Source organism: Centruroides vittatus, unplaced genomic scaffold, assembly GCF_030686945.1.
Source record: "Centruroides vittatus isolate TY-2023 unplaced genomic scaffold, ASM3068694v2 contig_875, whole genome shotgun sequence".
Lineage (NCBI taxonomy): Eukaryota > Metazoa > Arthropoda > Arachnida > Scorpiones > Buthidae > Centruroides > Centruroides vittatus.
This window is the reverse complement of record NW_027122567.1, coordinates 346,964-366,086: the sequence shown is the minus strand read 5'-3', so window position 1 is coordinate 366,086 and position 19,123 is coordinate 346,964. Positions and strand designations below refer to the sequence as shown.

The window sequence follows — 19,123 nt, the reverse complement described above, 5'->3', positions numbered from 1 at the left end:
TAATTACGTCGAACCGTATACAATGCAATCGTTGCTTCGATTCATAAAGCGCGTGCTTTTTAAATTCAAATTATAACAGAAAACACTTACAAAAATTATAATTTTAACGCAATAATAATTAAAATCCCGTAAAATACTAAATGGAATTTTATAATCAAATTAATAAGACATTTAAAATTTTAAATATATTTTAAAAATCAAGGACATTAGCGAATAGGTGTGACTTTTATCCTTTTGATTATATTATTAATGTTTTTAAAACAAACAATGCGTGGTTGTGATTTAATTGCTATTGAACTGGTCGAACATAAAATAACTTGCGAAAAAAATTCTTGGAAATGTATAGTAGTTTCGTGCCACCTTTATGGAATTTTATAGTAGCAATGACCAATTGTAAGCTGGTTTTCAAATAGGTGCGGCAGGTGCACTCCATCTGGTTACCACTAGTTAAATCCTTAGTGTAGATATGTTTTTAACAACTATGTCATTTTCAACTATAGATTTTATGTCTTTATATCTTGTTGCTCTTCTTTTTTTTTTGTTTGTTTATATTGCAGTGGTAAAACAAATTTGAATATTGTGTAATTATTAAATGTGAAAAGATAAATCCTTTTCTCATGTGAATAATTGATTAAAAAATAAAATAATATGTTTTCGAAGATATAAAATTAAACTTCTATAATTTAAAGCATGTACAGTAAATATAAAAAATATTTGAACAATTATAGATGAATAACCAAATGTTTTTATTAAGCTATATAATTATCTTAAAAATTTACAAACTTATATTCTAAATTGCCAAATAATATAAATATTTTTAAAATTCTGTGGCCATAATTTTAAACTTTTACCAAAACTATAAATTTAATACTGCTGTATTAATTTGAAACTTGAACTTTTTAATTATCAAGTTACTAAGTAGTTTTCTCATATGATTAAAAAATAAAATAAATTTTTTGCACCTCTAATTGCATATACAAATAATAACCATAATAATTGTTATATTTTTTATCAACATATTGATATTAATTTTATTCAAACAGTTAATTTATATTATTTAATTCTTTGGATTAGAGCCTTTTAAAATTTTCACAAAATTTAAAAAGTAACCGTAGCAATTTTTGTATGGTATAGCATTTCAATACAAATTTTTAAATTGACTCATTATTTAAATATTTCGATTTAATCTTTGATCGAGACTTTCTAATATTTATCATTTGTAGTGTTCTCAAAGAATGATTCTATTACATACATAACTTATCATATTTCAAATCAAAAATAGAAACCATTATTATTGAATCAAATATTTTCATACATTATCCTTATTTAGAATAGGAAAAAAAATTGGTGTTTTGAGGAAAACTATAGAAACAAAGTTTATAGAAAAATTTCCTTCTTATAATCTAGAAAAATTTATTAGAGATATTAATCAAAATATTTCTTTTTATGTTGGAAATTTGAGTTCATGTGCCTTCATTAAATTGCTATGTAAATGACCACAGATAATTTCCTTATAACAGTCCATCTTAAGTATAATATGTTACTTTGAATTTATTTTTTTACAAATTGTTATTTTACATATTCAGATATGTAATCATAAAAACTCGATAAAAGTCCCATCAGAAATTATTTTGATTGATTTCCCTAGCATCATCTCCAACAGTAATAACATAGATTCATATGCAAGTATATCATGCATTCTGTTACCTCTCTATTGTGACATTAATTTAGAATGCTATAGAGTATCATCCAAATGTAATCTTATCATGAAATATATAAATAATCTCAAATGCAAATGTTACCTATTAGTATTTATGGGAATTGGATTTACTATATATAATTATTACATAGATATATCTATTTGCTTTACTTTCAAAACAAATTTTCAACTTATAATAACTGATTGATAAATTTAAACAATATTTTCATTTATATTAAAATGTATTAATTTAAAATTCCAAAACAAAAATCTTATAAACATTTAAAGTCATTTTTTTAATCCAAGTCACAAGTTTGCAATATGCTTAGTGCTGTAGCTAAGCAGGTGCAACAAAACCTAGGATGAAGAGGCTTCAAGTGGAAATGACAAAAAATTGTCAAACATACTGTAATATTTTTGTTTATAAATACATATGAATGATCTTTTATACTTCTTGTGTATACAAAAATAATACATAAATAATTGTTTTACTATATTTCTCTCCCAAAGAAATTAATAGACTCAAAACTATACCTTGCACAAGGTAGACGAAAAGCTAGTTATGACACTGCACTTAGTTCTAATTAAGAAAACAATATTTTTAATATTCAACTTTCATGTCTAGATAAAGTATAATTTAATAATTTGTCAAAATACATATTAAAATTTTAAGTTTGTGTATTTTTTAATTTTGATAGTCATAGTATTTGTTAATTTTTAACATAATTATGTAGACCAAAGAATTTATTTTATAATACTGTAAATTACTCTAAGGTTATAACTGCTTTTTGATAAATACTAAAAGCTGAAATATAAACACAAACTTGTTTTAAGCATATTCTAAGCAGGGATGGGCAATCTTTTTTGGTACAATTCTAGACGTATGTAAGGGTCACATACAAAAGAAAAGAGGAAAATGTCAGTAAATAACAATTATTTATTCATATATAATTATAAAGCAGCATAGGCATACTTAATTTAGCTTCTGGAACTGATGTAAACATAATATATCAGAAATATTTGATTAAATATTAGTCACTGCTAGTTTTAAATTAATTTTGACGTATCTGTTAGCCGGTTTGTTTTAATTTTTACTAAATTCATTGCGGAAAACTATTCACATACACGAGTTGTAGAATATAACATTTGAATTTTTGCCACATACTTCCAAAGCTGGGAAATTGATATATTTGCTCATATTTTATTCGACACCGGCTGCAAAAAATAATAATGCAGGCCACAGATTGCCCATTCCTGTTCTAAGGTATTGTTTTATTAAAAACGAGGGTAATTTTGAAAATAGTTCTCAAAAATACCAAAAAAAAAAAATCAGGCTATTTCTTCAAAAATAAATTTATAGTTAAAATTTGTATCGAAGTTTCCATTAAATATTTTCTATCTTTGATAAATTATTGTGTCCAAAGCTAAATTGAATAAGTTTATTGAAAACCTTGATATGTAGTAAATGTAATAACTACAAAAATATAACAATCAACTTAAGTAAGAATTTTGAATATGTTGATTGTAAATAAATAAACGAACACATTAATTATTAAAGTAGAATTTTCTTAACAGATTTATTCAATAATTGTTTTTGCATATACTGTAATGTCTTTAAAGTAATTACATTTGTAATGCTAAATTAAATAATCTACTATACTTGGTTTTGTTTTTTACATGTGATTATTCCAAAGTTCAAAAAATCAATTAGCTGTTTCAAAAGTATAATGCACAACATCCTTTTTCGGATACTGTTTCGGAAGAACGGGTGGACTAAGTTCAAACGGTTCTGACACAAAATAAAGCAACGTGAATCCACCTACAGCTCCAAAAAAACATAAATATTGTTTCCACAATGGAATTACAAATTTCTGATTAGGATCAAAACGAGTATCTGTTATCAGGTCAGCCTCGGCATGTAAAGGTTCACAGTAGTTACGTTTCAAGGCAGGAAAATCAAAGGGTTCGTAAGGATCCCTAGCGTCACCTGAGACAGTAGGTAACTTTGGATAATCTCCTTTTCCAAATCCATCATCTGGATATGGCTCGTAGTCTTCGTACAGCAAACCATATTTCTCGGCCGCAGCTCGTCGTTCTTTTTCTGTTGTAGGAAACGGGCCCGGTTTCCAATCCTTATTCCAATTTTTACATATTGGTGTTGTGGTTAAACTTGCACAAATAACTTTACTTTTACAGATTAAGTATCTCGAATTTGCTAGACGATTTATTATCGTAAGGGTCGCCATTTTAAAATTGAATAAATCAGTCGACTACCGCGACACCTAACTTTTGTTGAACTTCATTTAATAATATTCGATGATTTTTTTTTAAAATAAAATTAGATTATTAGTATTTCCAGTAGCATGGTTAAATAATAACTATTAGAGAATTAAAATTTTGATAGTTAAATGCTTAATAATGATAAAATGTATTCGTAAACGGAATATAATGTGAAAAAAACAATGACAAAATTATTCCTTTATGTATTCAAAATACTGTACATCAGAATATGGAAGAACTACCTAAAACACCTTAATCAAAAATATAGTTTGGTTATGTACAGTATGTTCATGATTACTATGGTAAAGACTAATACGCTCATTTAAAACATAGATATCAAAAACACAATGGTGAAATTACCATTTGTGCAACCTGTGCAGATTGCACAGCGGCCAAGAGATTAGGAGACCTCTCACACTACCTGTAAGGTGTGTTGCCTGATAAAGCGACTTTAATACAGCTGGATAAGCACTTGGCAGTTTGGATAAGATTGATTAGGCAACGCGCCCTAAGATTTTGCTTTGGGAGATGATCTGAAATCACGATCTAAAAAGTATAATCAGGATAACAATTAAACATACCATAAAATACTGTTTGTTTATAAACCTTTTCTTTTTTAGTTTAAATTTTATTTCTAAAGCTTCTGGGATCCAACATCCACATCACCTCCCCCCAAAAAAAACCTCAACTGCGTGATATTCGAACGAATGGATGATAGACAGACAGACAGAATGAATTTTATACATATACAGAATAGAATTCCCACAACGATGCGTGATTGACCAATGTTAGGAGAGAAATACTTGAAAGAGGAAAAGAACTGCGTCAGGATGCAGCTTCAAGAACTTTCTCACAAAAGAATGTAATTTTTACTGTTCTCCGTAGTAAAAGGCGATTACATACAGCTCGTTTTCAGACTGTAGTGGAATCCACGTAATCAAGATAACAGCCGAGAATATGAAATTTGCGCAAATTTGAACTTTTAATGCTGTTCTTTACATTTAAATATAAACTTTAATTTTTATAATAGACACATTTATATTTTTAAATACGAAAAAATTTTCCAGTAATTTGTATATTATTTTTTAATGAATTGTTTCCCATTATGAGGTTTGATAAATGAAAATAAAATGCGATATATACCGCCTTTATTGTTGAAACGGGTAGTAATTATACATTGAAACATTCTTGTCGAAAGTAAGATCTACACCTACAATTCATAAGCAGGGATATTTTTGATATATTCAATTTTCTGAATGTTTTTTGTGTTCAATAACCGAAACTAAATAATTCAGAAGCCAGAAAATTGGACTTTGTCCAAATAAATGAATATATTTGCTGTAATTAAGTCCACGAAAAAATTTTAAGGGCCAGTTTTCATCACAAGTTCAATATTTATAAGTGTATTAATGCAGTTTACTGTTTTTACAATGCTGGGCTACAATTTTTTAAATCTTGATGCAATGCTCTTGATTTTAGTGTCTTGTCCCCTGTACATCATACTTTTCCTGTTAACAAGGGAGTCGTGCGAGTCATCTGTTCTGGAAAAAGTTTTTGAATTTAAATAACGTGACTTCTGATACAAACCGGAAAATTCGTATATAGTTAATCGGAGCCACCGACTCCTAAGCTTTTCATATCTGGTCTCCACTTTCACCTATCTAACTATATCTCGAGATTAAGAAAGGACAGCCACAGCAGATGGATGCCAATGGGAATATATAGGTCTGCAATTTTATAATTAGGGCTCAATTACACCACTGCAAAGTGACCTATACATTTCCACTGTTGTAAAATTGTTCCATAAATAACAAATGCTGGTAGTTGCTGTAAAAATTAATACTATTTTAGAAAATCGTTGTTTTAATGCAGTATTGTTAATAAGTTAGCTTAATAGAAAAAAAATCATTTTTATAATTATAGTTAAACTAGTTTAAAAAATTAATGCCAAAACTAATAGTTAGAATTACATAAACAAGAACTAATTTAAATATCTTTGATTTCAAGAATCAAACAAGAGAATTTCAACAAAATTGAATAAATCAATATCACTTGATACTTTATTTTTGAATAAAGTATTTTTATAAAAACTATAAAATAAAATTATTATTATAAAATTATTTTTAATAAAGTTATTTTTGAAAAAAGTTCAAAAGAGTAAAGTCAAACTATATATACCAGGGGTGGGCAAGCAAGAGTTCACTGGGAGCCGAAATGTAGGTTTTGCAAAATGCATGGGAGCCGCAGTTCTGTACTGTCGTGGCGGATAGTATGGTTAAGCATGCGATTTTATTATATAATATAAATATAATATAAAACAAATATTGAATTTTTTTAATAAATATATTTTCACAAAATTGTAAAAATAATAATAAAAAACAGAAATTAACACTTTCAGCAAGAGCCACATGTAACTCAAAAAGAGCCGCATTTGCCCATGTCTGATATATACTATGGCAGATTATATAGGCATGACTGGTGTTTGAAGACCTCCAAACAGTAGCTAAAGATTATGAACACAATGGAGCCTCTACAAACCTTTCGATAGAACACTGAGGTAGTGATTTAAGATATCCAGTACCTTAAAAATAGCCTTATAGACTTTGTTGTATTATAAGGATATCCTTCCTACATCTATTGTATAAATATTTCAATACTTTTAGAAAATCATCATACTTTTTTGCCAACATTGGAATGATTTTTTGTAAGAAAACTGCAAAATGGAAGTTTACATAATTTAATAGAATTTTTCTAAAATGTAGTTGATTATATATTAAACTGAATTTTTCAGAAATTTTGTATCATCTCGTGGATCGTTCATTTGTATAAAAACAAAACTGTGCCAAAGTAAACCTGTTCTATATTGAAATAATGACATCTGTCAAAAAATGATTCCATTTCAAAAATATACTATTATCTGTACCTCTGAAAGATGCAATATATTTTATAGTACTACTCACACTCCGTAAAAAAAAGCTGACTTTCCAAAGCCATCAACTACTGTATTTATTCTAATAAATTTTCATCACAAAAAAAATCAAACATTGAATATTAATGCTGTAGAAAATCCCTATTTTATAGAAACTGGAAATATGATATAAAATTGTCAAAAATCTATTAAAAATAGTATTTGTAAATTTTAAGACAGCTAACACACCTTTTAAGTCAACATTTTATTTTTCATGCCAAATTTGGAACTAACAATTCTTATATAGTTATCCATCATCTTATAATTAGGTAGATAAGAATTATATAGAAAAGTTTTAACAAGTATATGAAATTTAATTAACTTTCAATAGTTTTCTAAAACTCTTACTTTTTAAAAGACAATAGAGATTAAAAATATTTTTAAATAAGAGCTAAATTTACTATTCTGAATAACGATTTATCATCTTATCATCATATCATAAAAGAATAAAAAATAATCAAAACTTCAGCATAAAATAGAAAATTTACTAAGAAAAACAAATGTTTTTGATAGCTTTAGGTTATCATCATCAGGTTAAATAAGTAGCATTCAAAAAAGAACAGGAGAAATTCAAAAGTTTAAAGGGAAGAAACAGCACATTATGTCGTCAGCAAAAGAAAATTACTGGACCTCCCATAGAGATCTCCAGACTTGCAGAAGTGTGTTACTATCCTTTTAGTTTATGGTCCTATTTTTTCACAAGCCTTATACTTGTTTATTTAATGCAACTGAAATAAATATGTTTTGGTTGCCTTAGATACACGATATACTCAAGTTTTTAAATCGGTGACTTTTGATTTTTAACTCCGCATGGCTCGATGCTATATAAACACAATAAAACTGGGTTTATCAGACAATACAGCTGATCTCTGCATGACAGATATTATAGCTGTACAGAATAGCACAGAACTATTGATGCATTTTTATTTTATTAAGCAAACACTGCCTTCTGCAGACAGCAGATAAAAATTTCTTACTCTTCCTATTCTCCAAAACGTCTGTTAAGTAGACAATATAATGAATTGTATGCTTCTCATAGATATCAATTAAAAAATATCATGGTTATTTTCATTTTCATACTTAAACTTGTCAAATGATGTTTTCACTGTCCCATTATAACAGTTGGTAGGTAGATCTGAGACACTACAGAAAATATTGGTAGATTGATGATGGAAATTCTTTACATAATGAAGGAAAGGCATTAAGAAATTCAGAGAATTTTGTAAAAAGAAACACAAGCAATAGAATGAATAAAATGAATCACAGGTTAAAAACTGGCAAATATCCTGCTTGAAAAGTCTAGATAGTGTAATTGGTAATATCACCTGCATAATTACTAGTAACTGCAGTTTTGAATGCCACTCCATTCCAGATCTCTTCTTCTAGATCTCTCTAAATTAATTAAGCAAAAATTTCTAATTATTAAATTTATTACAAAATAGTACTTAACATTTCTAGTGCTAAAGTAAGTTACTGTATATCTCACCAGATAAGATGAGGTATAAATTTTTGTCGAAGTTTTATAGTTTTAGCATATATCTGTCCTATAAGATGACACCAAACTATCAACGGCCTATGAATTTAGTTTAGCTCAGCGATCATCATCTGGATAATAACTGTATAGTGTATACAGAATTATGTCCTATTCGTAATTTTTTGAAAGAACTTCAAATTTTATTTTCTTGCATCTGGCAGCACTGCCTTGCGATTGTTGCAAACATCGGGCATTCGGGTAATGACCATAACTATTCACAAAAACATCGTATGGGCTACTCTATTTTGTGGACATTACTCTAATCTCTATTAGTAAATAATTATGGTTTATCCATTTTACTATAATGGTTTTAATTTACAAAAAAAATTAGATTGAAATTTATATATGTCCTATAAGACAACTTGGATTTTCTGGGCCTTTTTTTATGATTCAACTATCATCTTGTCTGCCAAGATATACGGTAATTATTTTCATGGAAATAGCCTTATAATTTCTTTAGTAATTTCTGGTTTCAGCTTTCTTCCTTTTGTTTTGTAAAAGAAAAAAAAATGCAAACTACATATTATTATTTAAAAACTGCCAATTGATGTAATATATACAACTTTTAATGAATAAGTTAAGCAAACAAAATCTCCTGTCTTGAGTTTGTTCTTTTGTTTATGCCATATAAATAAACCAATGACAATGTAATTTATTGTACACCATATTCAGTTGTGTAATTTTGATATTTATTGTAAGTTTTCAAGTAAAAATTTAACAATAGAATAGAATAGAACAGAACCTGTAGATATCATTTCTCAAAAATACTATATATATATACACAATGAAATTAAGAAAAAATTTAAAAGAAACTTAAATTTTTTTCCTTTCACAAAAACCAAGAACTTAGTAGTAGTTAGTCTTCTCAATACTGATTCTCTAAACTTTTTTATCTTGTGCCATTATCACTAGGCATGGTTCCATATAATTTTTCACAACTTCCTTCTACCTTTTATTTGGTGCATCTGATTACTCCTTTCTACTATCACTGCTTTACCTTATGTAACAAATTATTATTTAGATGTCCCTGGAAGTGCTCAAACTATTTTGCTATTGATGTTCCAAAACCTTGCATATTTTAAATATATCAGGAATGTCTTTACATTCCTTATTTGGTCTCTTCTGCATACTCATCTTAACATGATTTTCAAAATAAAGACATCAAAACAATAATGGATTGAAAATAGAGGGTCAGTGAATCTGAAGCATAATTAGAATTCTTGTCAGGAAGATCATTGCTACATATTTTGAAAAATATAAAGCATTGATCCAAGACGTATATGAAAGAGTTTTAATCTTTGTTCAAAGTGCCTGTGGAGACTTCCATGGGTTTTGTGCAAGTAGACATTTGCCTTAAGCACAACCCTATTCAAAATTATCTTGGATGAATTAATGAGGGAAGTAGCCAAGTGCCATGGTGATATCTAGACAGATGATATTAATCTGATATATGGACCCAGAGAAAATACAATTGGAAAAGTGGAAATAAGCACTGAAGCTTATGGACTGAAGAAAAAAAATATATGAAGTATAATTAAAGGAAAATGGAATAAAGAGGTTTAAATACTGCTTAACTATTCATACTGATGACTAACAGGTTTATTATTTAGAATTGATTTTAAAATAGAAAGGGAAGATAAATAAATATTTGATTAATCAACTAAAAATGTCAGTTTCTTGAAAATATTATACTGGAAAAAGTGTTTTAACCAATTCTGTACAAACAAATTTTTTGACTAACTGTCAATATATATATATCTACACATTCTTTTAAAGAATTTTCAATTAGTTACATTTCTATTCTTACTAAACAATAATATATTATATTCATGATATAATTTTACATACACTATATTAAAAATTACAATTTCAGATATAAATATTCATTTTAAAAATGATTATTAAGGAAAGGAAAAAACATTTGACATGTATGATTAAGAAGTGTGAAACTCAATATCTGTACTAAAACTTTTATTCACAATTTGTTACTGAAGTAGTGGAGATATTACCAGATTGTTTTTAATTCTATTCCATTAAAAACAATTTTTTTGTCATTTTTTACATATTTTACAGCATTTTAAACAAACTTGTTTTACATAAATATACAATGTAAATAGATCTACATTTTCTTTTATAACAGCCACATCATTTAAATGCATTTATACAAGTAATATGATATGTGCAACTACTAATATATTCAACTTAATAACTCTCTGCAATATATTATTACAAATTTCTTTAATAATAGATAGAAAAATTACATAGCACCTAACTTATATATTTTCACTAAAGCTTTCACTTTCTTCAATTAGATCAACTTGTTTAATGCACAATATCAAACAACTGTACAGTTGTAAACAAGTGATGTGATATGATGCAATTAAATATTGGAAAATTATACAGATAAACCTAGTGTTAAGAACAATTATAATCAAATATATCTTTAGAATAATAAGTGTTCTAAAATAAAGGCATTTACAAAAGTAAGAGTGGAATGCTTTAATTATAAACAGAAAGAGTAGTGTTTCAGAAAAGCATATTTCATAAAATTTTGAATAAACCATACACAGGGTGTCTGAAAAGTTACTGTGTAGTGAGAAATTTGTAGGCATTAAAGTTATATGTAAGGTATTGCATATGAGACCTGTAACTTATATATTATACATATAACTGGTCAACAGGTACCAAATGGACAACTTACAGGTCTCACATGCAATATCAAAGGTATAACTTGAACGTCATTACAAATTTATCATTGCACAGTAACTTTTAGGGCACCCTGTAGTAGGTTCAGATCAGATAACCAAGTATCTTGGACTCACCATGAAAATACAATTTTTATTTAGTACATAATAACAAAACACAGACTACTTGAATCTGTATTTCAAAAGTATTTGAGAATCTCAACTTAATTTATATGATCATTTTCTATTATCTTCATTCACAAAGAAAAAAGCAGAAGCTCACAAAACTGTTGTGTTTGATCAATTATCTTTTCTGTTAATATTTTTAACCCAGATTACAGATAAAAATAATTCAGAAATCCACATAATTTTAAATTCAAAGATTTTGTTTAAAAAATAAATATTCACTAAGAAAACAATAACTTTTGAAAGATGCCAGACTAACTTTTTTTTTTGAGATTTAAAAAAAAAATAATTACATCTCTAACTGTAAGATAATTTCAATACAGGAAAAAGAAAGCAATTAAGATATTTCAATTTTTTTAAAATATTCAAATTTGACATGCAGAAAATTCAGTGATGAAAAAAATCAAACATTTCTTTTTTGAAAAAGAAATATTTAATGATTTTTTTATTGATTTTTGTGTGTAAAATGTTTATATTTTTATAATTTGTATAAAATGAGTTTTTAATTAAGTTTTTTTTGTATTTAAATTATACTGTTACTAACAATAAAATTGTTCTTTCAGAAAAGATTTATTCATACACCTGAAAGTGTTTTCTCAACAAAGAAAAATCATTCAGCAATAATATGTTGATTGGCAAGATAATATTTTCAAAAAAAGAAAAAAAACCAAAAAACATTATTTGTAATGATTATCTTGTTGCATTTTGATAACTTTGGAATGGAATGTTGAAATATGACTGAATTTAAATAGATCAAATTTTTCTTAAAATACATTTTTATAAATTTAGAGAAACTTTAACAGTATTTAAATATATGTTTTGATACTCACATTCCTTACTTACACAATTATCTTTAACTTCACATTACTTTTGAATTTTTTTATATAGTAAAATTATATTTTTTTTATTATAATAATCAATAGATAAATAAGTTAAATGAATAATGATAATGATTTTGATATTAAAATTTCAGTGGATTTCTATATTTGATAAACCTTTTGATGTTATATATATATATATTACGGATGCAATCCAATATTTAATATCTTGAATGTAAATATTGTATCAAAGATTAACTTTAATATCCTTCATGAGCTATTACTAATTTCAATAAAATGAAGAGATTAATACAATGAAAAATTGGAAGCACAAAAAATGATCCATGAAATTCTATCCAAAATTCAGAAGAAATCAAAAATGATGAACCAAATCATCATTTTTTATTCTTCGAAGGATCAATTATTAAACACCATTAAAGAATCTGGCAATTGTGATTATCAAATTTGCATTAATACAAAAATTAAAAAATAATTTTTATTTCTGTATACAAAAACATTTTGTAAATTTCTAATACTGTATTTTAAGAAATTAGATGAAAATTTGCATTTAATTAAAATTCAGCAAATATAAATGCATATATAATATTTACCAAAATTTACTATTTGATATTACATAAGAATCTTCAACTTTATAGGCACTTACAAGCCTAAAGAAAGTTTTTCTTATAATCATTTCTGGTTAAATATTACAAAATTTCATAAATCTAATGCAACATATATTATGTGTTTGTAAATGTATAAATATTTATATATTAACAATTCCAGCATATTCTTATAAGATATTGCACAAAATTAATCATTGCAATGTGTGCAATTAAGGTACATGTGATATAAAAGGAATCAAACAGAAAACTGTTTTGTAATTTGTAACTCATGACTTGTTAGTGTTTTAATTCTTTTCACAATGAAATGAACAAAAAATGTATTAAAAAGGTATTTAACTAAAATGTATCAAGTTTCTGACTTTCAAAAAGTAATATGTATATTAATTTTTAAATATATTGACTAAAAATCCATATAATTAAAATCAGATCTTTATCTGTTTTGTATACTATATTTCTCAATACCAAAACTATTTTTACTTATATAATAAAATTTGAAGTTTTAAAATAATTCTTATAATATCATTTAGTAATTTATCTACTTATTTTATTAATATGTGTAATTTTTAAAATAAACTTGTAACAAACAAAAAAATTTAAATATTTTTAAAAATTACAAAATAAAAAATAAATTTGTTTATATTTTTGTTTCAGACTATGAAACAATAGGCTCTTTAATAATTAAATATCAATAAATAATGAATTATTATACACTTGTTTTTTTCCTGTAAGGATTGATAATGACAATAATTTGATAAAGCAGTTGATTCTTCAAAATGATTTGGTACTTTATAAATCACAGATGGAAAAATGTCATGATTGATAGCGAAGATAGTCTTTTAGTTTCCTTGGTAATGGTAAACAGAATACATCGGCTGATGATACATGCTGAAGAATAGTATCTCGACAAGCACTTTGCAAAGATGCAACTAAAAAACACAAGAGAATGAAAAATTCCATTAGTAAAAAATATATACAAAAATATTTTAATTATTATTATCTACAATACATAAAACAATTTATATTTTGTTTTATAATGTTAATTAAATATTTTTATTAAGGGCAAACAAAAAAAATCCAAATTTATTGAATTTTCTACTGATACACTTTAAATATCAGAGAATAGAAAAATGTTAACATATTATTCATTTTAATTACTTGGAAAATTTTGCAAATAAATTTAAATATAATTATAGTTTATCATTAGTGTTTTCAGTATTTTGAAATTTATTCAAAAATGAATACAGTTTTAATCATTACAATAGTAAATAAATATATAGAATATGCTGCAGTTTAAGGGAAAAATTATATATATATATATATATATATATATATATGTGAGATCTCAGCAATGACTTCCATTGCTACCATGAGAAAGAAATTTTGTTGCAACTAGAAAGTGTTGCTTTAGTCACAACTACCAACTAGACAGCAACAAATGGATATATTCCCACGTGAAGCCTGGACTAGCTGTCATCTGAATGACATGAAGTCATATGGGATTGGGTAAAAATGGATTGGCTGTCCAAATAATTAGACACTGTAAGTGTCTAAATCTGTAAAAATGTAAAAATGCTGGATAAGAGTCTGAAATCTACCAGGTAAATGTCTCCAGGTCTATGTTCTGGTGTAATATCTCCTTGTTAGAGAGCCCTATCACCCTGGTTATTGTATTTCATTCTCAAAGACAAGAACCAGAGAACTGCCCTCAATCAGAAGCTGTCGAACCACTGAAATGACATACATCAGCAGCAATGATATCAGCCCAGATGTTTTTGAAGATACCTATGTCTGATTGAACCTCTGAAGATAATTGGAACTTAGTGGCTACCGTGTGTACATAGAATACATAAATAAATTATGTTTCTCATTAACTTGCTGACTGTAGTCGCTTCCAATCAGATTTATGCTGACATGACACCTTTTACAAAGATGAGTCATTAAAAGTTATGCAAGTAATAACAGATCAGCCACTGTTTGTGCCACAGTCATTTGACATAGTCATGAGACAACCAATGAGTGATGCAGGAAGAACAATCTAAAAGCAGAACAAAAAAAATGACTGCTTGGAAGAATATTTCTATTGTTATTTAAATTTTTTAATTTGTAACATTGATAAAAATTTCTTAATCAAGAATACAAATGTCAATTTTAGTCTAAGCTCATCAATTTTATTAGATAATTAAGTAATTTTACTTAAAATTTCAGCTTATTTTATATTAAAATGCTAACTGAACAAGCAGACAATATAATAAAAGCTAAAGCTGCTATACATGTTAATACTCTAATCAGCATTTTCAAGCTATCTTTGTTGCAGTTATTTTATATTTTACATTTTCTTATCAAATTTAAAGATAAAAACTATTCAAAATAACCTTATCTGAAAAGTATTGTCATTTTTGGGTAGCAATTTTCATGCTATCCAAAATTACAGAATGGAAAATGAAATGCACTCAGGACAAATTTCACTCTTCTCCCAAAGTGATCTTTATAGCATAAATAAAAGTGTTAACAGTGGAAAGTAGCACTTAAACATGTAATATTTAATTATCAAACATTTAATTTACTTGGCTAGAAATCTTACTTAACTTAATTCCACAGATTTAGCTAAACGTCAAGAGATCAAGCACAAAAAGACTATAAAACTGTTAATAATACTTTTAATATTTTAAAAAATTACTAACCTCCATATAACTGTACAATTCTAACTTGTTTAGTTGTTCCATAAACATCAACAATAGCAAAAAGTGGGGCATCATGATATGGGATGTCAGTAGAATAAGCTCCTTGGTCTTCTCCATTGACAATAAAATGCATTTCAGCATAATCTCCACGAATTACATACATTACACCAATACGACTTCCAACATCTGTTGGAAGAATGCTTACTCTAATAAACAAAAAATATTCAAATATGTAAGTTTTTCTACTGTGTAATATTTTAATATAATTTAATTTCAATTTTGTCATTTATTTAGGATCTAGAAATTAAATGACAATAAAAATGAGGGATAATACAATTGCTATTGTAATTAACAATATTTGTAAATTAATAACAGAAAAAAGTTTAATAAATCACTTATACAAAAGTTATAATAAACTGAGCCATTTATTTTTTTTGATAATTTAACCTTCTATTTTAATGTAATAATATCTATTGGGTTGTTCAGAAAGTAATTTTGTCTTTTTCCATGAATATATAAATATTTTATTGAATTATATATTGACCATTTTGGTCCAATATCTGTTGCCATCTTTCTAGTAGTAGCATAATTCCAAGCTCATAAAAGTTTTGATCTTTGCTTACAAAAAACTGATCCAAATGATTTTTGACATCCTCCTTTAAAGTAAATGTTTTATTGTTTAAAAAATTTTGTAAATATCAGAACAAGTAATAATCCAAACCAGACTAACTTCAGGCAAGTGCAGTGGAATCTGGAAAATATGAGGGTTTCCCTTGGCTCAATTCATCAGTTATGGGTGTTCATTGTTCCACTTAGATCAAAATGTGCTTTGTCATTCCAACAGATTTGCAACGTTGACTGGGTTGAACTCCCAGACATCCAGCTTCTCAAACTGAGTGATCATTCTTCTGAGAACTTATGAAGTCAATAGTCCTTGGCATAAATTGTTAAAATAGCAAATTTTTTAAAGTGCAACCACAATATTACCTTTGTTTTCATAAAACAGTTTCATAAGAAATGCACATTCTAGCAAGGTGGTGAATATTGTAGCTGATAAGAAACCATTCAACAGTTTTGGCCAATTTTATCCAGAACTTGGCTGTAACATACATGCTTATGCAAAAGAAACTGCTTTTTTATGGCTTGCCACAGCAAATATGTCAATGATAAATTCTGGTAGTAATTTTTTTTATGGAAATGTCTTCTACATGTCAAATAGGATAGCATTTAGACTGCTAAATCTCTCTCCAAACAGTATTGAATATGAGTACCTTATATAGTAAACTACCTGGTGATCATAACTAACTGCTGCTCCATAACTGATCATAACTGCTGCTCCATGTTTTAAAAAGAAAACTTTTTAAAATTTATTATTCTATAAAGATTCTTTATATTTCTTGTTGTGTATCTAGTTGCGATAACATTTATCTTTCAAAATTACCGTTTTAATGCTTGTCATATTTTCCAACCACTAGATGACACTTCTACACATGCGTGCAGGAAGTGACTAACACTTGACTTCATGCATTCCTTGTCAACAAAATAACTCTAGAATGAGTTGTCCGATCTTGATGAAATTTTCTACAACGACTCACCATCACTCAAGGACGAACTGATTAAAATTTCAACTCTCAAAAATGATCCATACTGAAGAAAAACCCCCTATCTCCAGTTCTACAAAAACAGATCATTTTTGAAAGTTAAAATTTTAATCAGTTCATCCTTGAGTGATGATGAGTCATCCAAGAAAATTTCATCAAGATCGGACAACGTATTCCAGAGTTATTTTGCTGACAAGGAATGCACGAAGTCAAGTATTAGTCGTCACTACATTCCAACAATAAAAAGTCCTGAAAGTCACATTTATCACTGATAATATTTGTAGAAGTTATTGATAAAAAATCAGTCATTTATCCTTTAACATATAGCAAATATTCATTTGATAAAATTCATCACAAAATTATCATATATAATGAAATTAAATAAAATAATTAAAATAAACTTCTTTATAGTTATCTTATAATAATCTCTACATCAGACATTTTAATGTTTTATTAATTTCTAAGACAAAATGCTTAATTCTAGAAACCAATTCTCCTATTAGTTTGAAAACTTTTGATATTTATTGTCTTCATCAATATCTCTATCAAGATAAAAATATGAAACCTTTCAGCTTTCGACAAGTTTATAATCATCGTCTTCAGGTGAAAAGAACGATTTTAATAGAATGCATGTGCAGAATGTTCCAAGGAGAACAGAATTTCAAATGAAAGTGCTTGTGTTAAAGCTAAATGAACTATTTTAATGCCGAACTCAGTGAAATCTTTTACCAGAAGCTAGTAAACCTTGGCGTGAGTACTTAACCTTATTTTTGATGAAACCTTTCTTTAAAGTATTACAGTTTGTATCTTTTGTTTAAGGTTAAGATTGCCTTAATATTATACAAATAAATAATAATAAACAAATAAATGTTTTCATAAAAACACCTTTCTGTAAGCTGACAACAGCAGCTTAAATACTTATTTCAGCATGACATTAATTTATTTAAACAAACATTTGACTTCTTTTCGTAAGTCTGCATTGGGTTTAACAAGATTTGAATTTTAAATTCTAACTGACATTCATATTATTGTTAACATTTATTTATTTTAATTTTTAAAAAACAGATTGAAATAAGATTTGGAACAGAACAGCTGAATACCTAAACTTGATATTAAATTTAATGTATATTTATAAAATATTACATATTATGATATAATGATAAATACCAGTGGCGTGCCATCATTGGAAGTGATGGAAGCGCCGATTCCACCTTCCAATGACTTTCCCTTGAATTTTATAAAATATAAATTTTCATATTTTAACGTACTTTGAATTAATTAAAATTAATATTTTATTATAACTGCATTATGTATCTTTTACAAATTTCTATACTACATGTGAAAAAAACGATAAGATTGCTATTGTATATTCGAATAATTCGGTGGCGGAAGGAATGTCGAAACCGGGTCAGTCTCCAATCAGCCAGATTATATAGGCATTAGCACATGCGGTTTACAGTGCACCAACCTCACCTGGTTTAGCTCACCCGGCTAAACCGGGTAAGCAACACACTCGTAAAGAGTACAGCTTTATATCCCGGAGCGGTTGTGGGCTGTTAGCCACCTGCCTGTCAACTTTCAAGCAGCCAGATTATAGGCATTGGCGCATGCGCTTTACAGAGCACCAACGTCACCCGGTTTAGCTGGTGGATGCTTCACACATAAAGCTTCTAACTTTATATCCCGGACCGGTTGTGGGCTGTTTAGCCGCCTGCCTGCTAGATATTCGGCCGCTCTCGCCCGATTACGTGAATCACGAGTAGACTAGATCAACGGCGGGCAACCCCGGCCCGCGGGCCAGCTACGGCTCGCGAAAAGTTTCTATCCGGCCCACGAGATCTTTAATAGATTATTAAATTGGAATAGTTATTTTTCCAATTCTTTGTAATTTTCGAAAACGATAAGAGAAATAAATGTAGTATAAACTTTTTATTTATTTATTTCATATTTGCAGACTAAAAAAATTACGAGTCACAAAAAGGCGTCAATTAACTACTACGGCCCGCGGAAAAACGTAAAATTTATTCTGGCCCGTGTTATAAAAAA

The 19,123-nt window shown here is 27.4% G+C and overlaps 3 protein-coding genes across 3 annotated transcripts in view; 1 reads left to right on the top strand and 2 right to left on the bottom strand.

Annotated features, from left to right (window-relative positions):
• Positions 1 to 19,123, top strand: part of LOC136982969 (protein C10) — a 352,942-nt gene that overhangs the window by 50,198 nt on the left and 283,621 nt on the right. The gene's annotated exons all lie outside the window — the stretch shown is intronic.
• ND-ASHI (NADH:ubiquinone oxidoreductase subunit ASHI) lies at positions 3,249 to 3,982 on the bottom strand. The gene has a single exon (XM_067279687.1). The coding sequence runs from the start codon at positions 3,943 to 3,945 to the stop codon at positions 3,403 to 3,405; it is 543 nt and encodes a 180-aa protein (XP_067135788.1). The 5' UTR covers positions 3,946 to 3,982; the 3' UTR covers positions 3,249 to 3,402.
• The window catches only part of LOC136982967 (neuralized-like protein 2), a 37,592-nt gene continuing 31,880 nt past the window's right edge, over positions 13,412 to 19,123 (bottom strand). The window contains exons 4-5 of the mRNA XM_067279545.1: positions 15,477 to 15,682; positions 13,412 to 13,721 (exon numbers count right to left, since the gene is read on the bottom strand). Of these exons, the coding sequence (XP_067135646.1) occupies positions 13,606 to 13,721; positions 15,477 to 15,682 (322 nt within the window). The 3' untranslated portion in view covers positions 13,412 to 13,605. The remainder of the gene's footprint in view (positions 13,722 to 15,476; positions 15,683 to 19,123) is intronic.